Here is an 8,973-nt window from a genome sequence, read left to right on the forward strand (position 1 = left end):
CTGGGCACCACAATTCAAAAATGATGTTGACATGCTGGAGTGTGTCCAGAGGAGGGTGACCAAAACGGTGAAAAGTCTGGAAACCTTGCCCTATGAGGAAAGACTTAGGGAGCTGGGTATGTTTAGCCTGGAGAAGAGAGACAATATGATAGCCTTTTAAAATATTTGAAGGGATGTCATACTGAGGATGGATCAAGCTTGTTTTCTGCTGCTCCAGAGACTAGAGCACAGAACAATGGATGCAAGCTATAGGAAAAGAGATTCCACCTAAACTTTAGGAAGAACTTCTTGATAGTAAGAGCTGTTCAACAGTGGAACACGCTCCCTCAGATAGTGGTGGAGTCTCCTTCTTTGGAGGTCTTTATACAGAAACTGGCTGGCCACCTGTCAGGGGTGCTTTGATTGAGAGTTCCTACATGGCAGGGGGTTGGACTGGATGGCCCTTGTGGTCTCTTCCAACTCTATGATTCTATGGGTGCAGGGAGGCTTAAGTATTTTTGCTTGATAGGAAATATTCTAACTGGTTTAAATTTCTCTGTTGTTCTTTCACTCGGGCCATAACAGTCACACTCATCCTTCGACTCCTCTCGCTGTTTTGCCTTTGTTCATGACCTGTGCGATAATGCCTCCCCCTATCCCTTCCCAGATGAGAGCCTGGATGTCATTCTCCTCGTCTTTGTTCTCTCTTCTATTCATCCTGACAGGTGATTGAAAGCTGAAAGGGCAGGGTGGGGGGACCATAGCAAGTGTGGTTCACGTCTCTCTACTGTGAGTAAATTTCAGGGCTACCTAAGGGAGATGATGAACAGTATTACATTCTCTTACCTAAAAGAATGTCTTCATGTCCCATTTCATGTACTGTGCTTTGTCACTTTCTTGTGGCTCAGTCCTTGGAAAGTTACTTTTAAAAGTATCCTGTTACTTGGTAGTTGGAATAAAATTTGTAATTGCATGGGGTATACTGTTTACATTACTAGTTATTGGTTGTTAGAAGACTAATTTGTTGTCTTTCTTAACAACACACATTCTTATTTTTATGGTTTTAAAATTAGTTTAAAATACAAAACTAGTCTCAAGTTCTCTAAAACAATTTCTCAGCAAGATAGGATTTTTGTAGTAAAAAGTAAACTTTACTTGTTATACTTCCCCAAAAAATCTAATACAGCAATAAGTAGTAATTAGAATTTTTTTAAAATAATTTTTTAAAACCTGTAGATAAAATGATTACTCAAACAATAATGCATTACAGCCAAGGCTGCTTTCTGTAACATGTTACTGCCAGCCCTTGGGCAAACTCCATATTTATTTAAGAAGATGGACATTCCAAAGTGTTAGTAGGGGACCTCTTCTTTTAAAAGACCCTGACCCCCCAAATACCCAAATTGATTCCCCCTGTCCTGCTTCTTATAGTATGTAAGCTGCTTTGAACATCTTGACTTTATTTGAAAGAGAATGGGAAAGCAGGGTATACATTCCTTAAATCAACAGAGAAGACCTGTCTTGTTAGAGTTTCTAATGGAGGCAGGCTATTTGCACGCCCAATAGTGGGGTTCAAAAGCAAGATGCAAGCTACTGCTTTATGTGGTTTTATTGTTAAATATGTATGTGTGTTGATGGGGTGGGATTCTGTTCTCTTTTCACAGGATACAAGGAATTGTAAACAGGCTGGCTAAATTATTGAAACCTGGAGGGATGATGCTATTTCGAGACTATGGAAGATATGATGCTTCTCAGCTACGTTTTAAGAAAGGTATGCTCAGGGAAATAATGGCTTTCTTTGTTTATTTGTGAGTCATTAATGAAAATGGCATCCTCTTTTTCCTTGTTTCCCCTCACCCTAGGCTGCTGCCTGTCAGAGAATTTCTATGTAAGAGGCGATGGCACCAGAGCTTACTTCTTCACAAAAGGTATTTGGGCCAGTACCATGGTGGGATGTTGTCAGGTGGCCTAGAGCAGGAGAGTGGTAGCAGGAACTTTGGTCTAGGAGTTACTGTGAGAAAAAAAAAGATTTCCTCTCAGAATTCATTTTGTCCATGAGTTGTTGCTACTTTGTGCTGAAACAAAGTAATATTGAAATTTTACTTTTCTAGATTACAACTTCCACTGGCCATGCTGGCTGGAGGACTCTGGGTAGACAGTCCAGAAAAGTAATTTTTCCATGCTCTGGGTCAAAGTAAGCCTTAATGATTAGATATAATAATTAAATACTGTAATTATAATAATCTAATAATTCAGGTTTAATAGTTAGATCTTACCATAAGACCAAGTGATTGGATCTCCTCGTGTAATCTTGCTTGGAAAATACTAGCCAGGAAATGGGCAATTGTGGTTTAAGGACACTGAAGGGAAAGGTGACATTTTAGTATCACCGTGACTAAGCTGAAGTTAGCTTATATTGGACACATCATGAAATGGCAAGACTAATTGGAAAAGACGATAATGTTTGGTAAAGTGGAAGGCCGTAGGAAAAAGAGGACGACCACACTGCAGGTGGATTTACTGTCAGGAAAGCCATGGACTGGAGTTTGCAAGACCTGAGTAGGGTTGCTAATAACAGGGTCTCTTGGAAGTTTCTCCATTTACTGCCATAAATTGAAAACAGCATGACAGCACATAACAACATGAACAACCTGAGAGCACAGACTAGAAAGTTAGAATTTGGGAAAGTGACATTTTTGACAACGACCTCAAAACAAACAAACAAACAAACAAACAAAACCCTCCACTGTCAGTATCACTATGCTGAATAGATTCTGGAAATTAGAGTCCCAAAAAGTAAACTTATTAAAACCTGAGCAGGTCTGTTAATAACAGGGTCTTCATAGGGGTGCCCTAAGTTGAAGCCAACTTGACAGCACAGAGCAACAACAATTGTGCCTCACAGATTCTGTGATGCCAGTCAGTCTCTCACTAACATTCCATATTCAAGGCAAACTTTGAAGTTTGCGTGTGTCACAGTCTCTTTCTCAATAGTCAGGAGATGTTTATAGAAATAAGGCTCCCAAGTAGAGAGTTCCTTTCTCTCTATGTGTTCATTAAAATGGAAATTCATCTATGATTGTATGTGTAGTGGGATTATACTTGGAATGTGCCCTCTCTTCAAGGACTCAGGGCAAATAACAGTACCTCTCTAAAAACACTTGATAGAAGCATTCTTTTAAAAGACAAGCACACAAAATAAACGGAAAATAAATGTGTTGCTTTTATAACTCACAGTTTTTATTCTTCGGCATCAGTGCCTTCTTGCATAATGGTTTGTGTAAGACAAATGTTGAATAATCCAATCTCCTTGATGGAGGTTAAAGAAGCTATTAAAGAGTGCAAAAAAGATGGGGGGGGACCAGTCCTGATGGTTTCACTGCATTGTTTTATAAATACTTAATTACAATATGTAATGAATAATATCTTAGATGAGAAACTACCAGATACATGGGGGAAAGCAGACATTGCCCTGCTCCCAAAAGATGATAAAGATTTAATGGAGCCAAAAAACTATATATTAAACTATATATATTAGCAAATCAGCTTTAAAAATGTTTAAGAAACTGGGTAGATGAAAACCAAAGAGGGTTCCTCCCAGTTAGACAAAAGAGGTAAAATATAGGAATATTATTAGATGGACTGGAGTACAATGAAAGACATAATGACAAGAAATTAGCATTACTTTTTTTAGACCCGGAGATGTCTTTCAATAATGTTAATTGGCAAACAATATTTAAAATTATGGAAAAAATTAATATGGGTACTAATTTTAATAATTAGGTAAGGAAAATATATCATAACCAAAGGACTCAAATCATAGTCAATATGATTTTGGAATAACCAAGGGAACAAGACAGAACTATCCACTCTCCCCACAGTTATTTCTCATAGTGATGGAGGTGTTAATTGCAAATATTAAAAAATATATAACATTATAAAGGGTATCAGAATTAAAGAACACCACTACAAACTAAGAGTCTTTGCAGATGATCTCATGATTATGTTGGATAATCCCTCAATGAGTATTGAACACTTAATGCAACTATTGAAGGAATTTTGAAGAAAATACGGGATGTAGACTAAATAAAGATAAATCAACAATAATTGAGAAAAACGTAAATAATTTGGGGAAACAAGAGGTAATTAACAAATCGGGACTAAGTATAGCAAAGAAAGTTAAGTATCTGAGTGGTAATGTCAAATAAAACATCGGTTTAACTTTTTGTTTCAGATGATTCCAATAATTATGTCAGATAAGACTTATCAAAATTCATATGGAGAGGTAGAAAACCCAGAATTAAACTTAAAACAATACAAAATGTGTTGAAAGAGGAAGATTGGGAGTTCCTAATTTGAAGCTTTACTATGATGAGAATTGTTTAACATGGCTAAAAAAATGGACCTCCCTCCTTCTCTCTCTCTCTCTCTCTCTCTCTCTCTATATAATATATTATATATATACACACACACACTTTTTTCTCTCTTTTTGCCCTTTTTCCTTTTTCTCTTTCTTTCTTCTCTTTTTTTCCTTATTATTCCTTTAGATTGTTGATATTCTTTATATTATATATTTCTTTTTGTCTTGTTTAACTGTTACTGTTTGTCAACTTTATAAAATTTTCTTAAATTAAAAAAAGGATTCATTCTCGAGATTAAAGAGATTATTAGAAAACAGAAGGTGAAGGTTCTTACGTGGGGGGTGGGTGGCGTGCCTATTTAAATATATGATATGTGAAAGATTATTAAATAGGGAATGTAGTAATTCATTGTATAAGATCCTTTTGAGACTATGGAAAAAAATATATAAGTTAAGAAACCATTCCGAAAATAATCCCTTTGGAAACTCCCCCAAACCGAAGTTATTCTATAGAAGAGAGTCCCTGATAGAGTCTAATGGCTTTAGATTATGGCGACATATTGAAAAACACAAAAGGGTGGGTAAATAATTAATTGAAATATCAATGGAAGAGATGGTAAAAGAAGTAATAAAACAATCAGATGTGTTTCTTTATAGACCAATAAAACATGAGGAAATGATTGATGATGGTAAAATTAGAGGAGGCTTTCAAAAAAGAAACTTCACAGAATAGGTAAATTTTGCTCTGGAGAAGGCAAAAAGATCACTGCAAAATTTATAGTAACGTCCTCTTGAGATAAGTGGGCTTGATGCCCAAAAAAATATCCAAAATGCTATAAAAAAAATTAGCTAACAAATGTTGGAAATGTGGAGTAAGTGGCACAGACTTTTTACCATGCTGGTGAAACACGGTCAGGAGTGCTAAAGGAATATGGATGGAATATTGATTAATGAAGCAATTGGTGAATCCTGGGGAAGGGAAAACATATCCAGATGCTGAAGGATGTTTTACTGAAATTTTTGAGGAAGCGGAAGAACCTGGAAAAAAATACGGCAAAATATATTGTTTATTTGGTGTCCTCAGCAAACGAATAGTATTTGCTCAATATTGGGGTGGGTGGGGGGGGAGTTCATTCCCAACGGAAGACCATTGCTTCATTTAACTTATATGACATTGTTCGAACTGGTCTAAAACTTATTAATGGACTGGCAACATGAATTATTATTCTAAGAGGATATCATTGGATACCAGTAATCGAATATTAGAGAAAAATTTGGTGCCTTTAGCAGTAATAGGTCTAAAAGACAATAAAAATAAATTTAAAGAGCAGTCATCGATAGAAGTTAGATATTTATAACTGATGGTCCAAAAGGGGTGTTAAGAGGGCTTTTTTTTCCTCCTGGAGGGAAGAGTGACCAGTGGGGTCCCACAGGGCTCTGCCAGTGTTATTCAACATCTTTATCAATGACCTGGAGACGGAATAGACTAGAAAGCTGGGCCCAAAGCTAACAAAATGACATTCAACACAGAAATGTAAGGTACTGCACTTAGGGCAGGAAGAGAAAAATGAAAATGCACAGATTATAGGTGGGCGCACATTGCTGAATGAAAGTTACATGTGAAAGATCTAGGGGTCCAAGTAGGCCATAAGTTGAACATGAGTCAACAGTGTGATGTGGCAGCTAAAAAGGCCAATGCAATTCTAGGCTGCATCAATAAAAGTATAGTGTCTAGATCAAGAGAAAGTAATAGTGCCACTTTATTCTGCTCTGGTCAGGCCCCACCTGGAATATTGTGTCCAGTTCTGTGCACCACATTCAAAAGGACATTGAGAAAACTGGAGGCGTGTCCAGATGAGGGCGACTAAAATGTGAAGGTCTGGAACCTTGCCCTAGAGGAACGACTCAGGGAGCTGGGGTGATGTTTGCCTGGATAGCAAGGTTACGAGGTGATATGATAGCCCTGTTTAAATATTTGAAAGGATGTCACATTGAAGAGGGAGCAGCTTGTTTTCTGTCGCTCCAGAGAACACGGACCCAGAACCAATGGAGAAGTCCAGGTACAAGGAGATTTCCACCTCAACCATTAGGAGAACTTCCTGACAGTAGGCTGTTCGACAGTGGAACAAACAAACTCCCCCGGCGTGGTGTAGTGGAGTCTCTTCCTTGGAGAGTCTTAAGCAGAGCTAGATGGCCATCTGTTGGGGATGCTTTGATTTGGATTTCTGGCATGGCAGGGGGGTTGGACTGGATGGCCTCTTGTGTCTCTTCCAACTCTTGATTCTTTGATTCTAAGACTCGAAGGGAGTCTCGTTGAAAATTTCTATAGACAGGACAGAATAGAAGTAATTAGGAAAATTTTTGAGTTAGTAACTATGGGCTAGAGTCCCATTGGAACTATTGACATAGGAGGCAGAAATCAATTAGAAATAGTCGAAATAAAACAACAAGTAGGAAGTTATGGTGTATGTGTTGTATGAAGGAATGGATAGGAGCCCGAACAGTGTAGTATGTTAGTAAAGTGATTGAAGAAGTTAGAATGGAGATTGAAAAGAAAGAAAATATGCATGTAAGAGATGTTAGAATGTGATTGTTGAACGCTGTTGAAACGCATTGTTGTCTGGTTCTTATTATTATTTATTATTATTTTTGCAGGGGGGTGTTTTTTTGTATTTTTTTCTTTCATGTTATTTTTTCCTTTATTTTTTCTTTTGTAGTTTTGTTTTTTGTTTTTATGCATACGGTATTTTAAACATTTAATAGCATTGTCCGACACCATGACGTCTCCCGCTCTGCTCTTCTGGGTGTCTCCTCATTCACATGGACCTCGCGTATTGGTGTCTGCCTGGCATGCAGCCTCTCTGTTTCTTTTGGAATCCCGTGGCAGATCTTTATCCACTATGCCCATTGCTTGTGGAAGGCTCTGGGTAGACATCTTGCTCTTTTATATCAGTCCCATAAAAGACTATTCTTTTGGATTTGAGATGTGACCAAATTACATGTGCTTCCTGAAATTTGATGCTAGCTTGCAGCGGGAGACAACTGGGTGTCTGTGGAAGAGTGCTTTCAAGCTCAGTAGACTAATGATTTTGTATACTACTAGCTGAGGATTCTGAAGTGCACTTCATACAATACCATGAAAAGTTTCCCTTTCTGAGGGTTGTTTCTGCTAGTTGGCTGCCAGGAACTGGAAGAGAGAATCATCTCATTCTGGTGGATGTGGTTTGCTATTTGCTTATTTAAATAACAGGCATATGGTTAGGAGACCGCATGAATTTTGAATTACAAATTTCCGAACTACTGGCTATCTTCAGAGTTGCATTATTTATTCATTAATCAATATAATGCCTGAGGATATGCTCAGGTTGTGTATGTATTGACAGCTAGCATTTAGCCTTGAAGTGGTTCTTGTGCCAGTACAGCAGGTACAGACTGTATACATTTGTTCCACTTGGACAGTTTGTCCTGATAGGTCTGTGGACAGAACCAGTTAGATTGGCCCATCTTCCAGACATAATTGTACTACAACTTCCATCATCTCTCACCCATTAGCTATGCGGATAGGTGATGGACATTACAGTCCAACTTACATTGGAGGACCACAGTGGTGCAAACTTAGCTATACAGTTTGTCTTTTGCAGATTTGATTATTTGCTGTTTTGATTGGAGTGTTCTCTCTAGGAATCTCTAGGTCCTCGAGTGCAACTCTGCCAGAAGTTGACCACCGAGTTGTGTTGGAGAACCTAGAAGTTCCTAGAGAAGACACTTTCTCTAGGCATTTGTAGGTCCTCCAGCATGACTCTAGTCAATTTCTGGCAGGTGTTGACACATTGAGTTGCACAGGAGGACCTAGAGATCCCTAGAGAGATGTTCTCTAAGGTAAAAAGAATATAATGTTTTTTATTTGCATTTTTTTCCACTTTCACAGGGGTCCTTCACCCCTAACCCCAGCGAATGTGGAGGGACCACTGTACTGTACTGCATGGAATTGAGAATATGGTCTTGTGCTGAAAATTGGGATGCTGGAGCATGCAGAGGGGACTGTGGTTTATTTCTACAACAAAGGGCAGTTATGAGCCTTTGCTGCCACAGAATCCTGTATAGGATTGACATATGTATAAGCATCGGTATTACAGTGTTGCACAGTTGAATCCAGGCCCAACCGCCCCCCCCCCATCCCCACTTACTGGGAGACAACCGCTGTGATCCATAGGGATCTCTTCCCCTGTTGATTGGGAAGGAAGCAGCTGATTATCTTCCCCACTCCCTCCCACGAGTGATCTCCAGTGCTGCAACAGGCAGAATCAGGGCCCTTGTCACATTCCTCCTTGCAACAGAGATCCCTGGTGCAAGGGATGGTAAGGACTGCTGGCCAGCTGCTTCCCAAGTGACACAGAAGATGGACCTCTCTTGATAGTCAGTAAGGCCCGTTACATTACGGGCTTAAAAGTACGCGCAGAACCCGTTACTAGGGTTTAGACGGGCGGTGCTTCCGCACGCCCTAACCCTAGTGCGCGCTGCGTGTGCACAATAGCAGCGGCCGTTCCACACAGCCGCCGTCTATCGATCACGTGAGACTGCGCCGCCTCAAAACAGGTAGGTGCGTGTGGTTGTGACGTATTGGGTCGCGGCAG

At 39.2% G+C, this 8,973-nt stretch overlaps 1 protein-coding gene across 3 annotated transcripts in view; it reads left to right on the plus strand.

The window, feature by feature from the left end:
• The window catches only part of METTL8 (methyltransferase 8, methylcytidine), a 39,879-nt gene extending 31,565 nt beyond the window's left edge, over nucleotides 1–8,314 (plus strand). Inside the window, exons 6-9 of one of the 3 annotated variants that reach the window (XM_042456292.1) lie at nucleotides 565–704; nucleotides 1,644–1,750; nucleotides 1,842–1,907; nucleotides 8,268–8,312. In XM_042456292.1, the coding sequence (XP_042312226.1) occupies nucleotides 565–704; nucleotides 1,644–1,750; nucleotides 1,842–1,907; nucleotides 8,268–8,284 (330 nt within the window). In that variant the 3' untranslated portion in view covers nucleotides 8,285–8,312. Of the gene's footprint in view, nucleotides 1–564; nucleotides 705–1,643; nucleotides 1,751–1,841; nucleotides 1,908–8,267 lie in introns of all 3 variants that reach the window. The other 2 variants (XM_042456285.1, XM_042456298.1) reach the window with 2 other exon arrangements.
• Nucleotides 8,315–8,973: the final 659 nt, after the last annotated feature.

The sequence above is a fragment of the Sceloporus undulatus genome, chromosome 1 (assembly GCF_019175285.1).
Source record: "Sceloporus undulatus isolate JIND9_A2432 ecotype Alabama chromosome 1, SceUnd_v1.1, whole genome shotgun sequence".
Lineage (NCBI taxonomy): Eukaryota > Metazoa > Chordata > Lepidosauria > Squamata > Phrynosomatidae > Sceloporus > Sceloporus undulatus.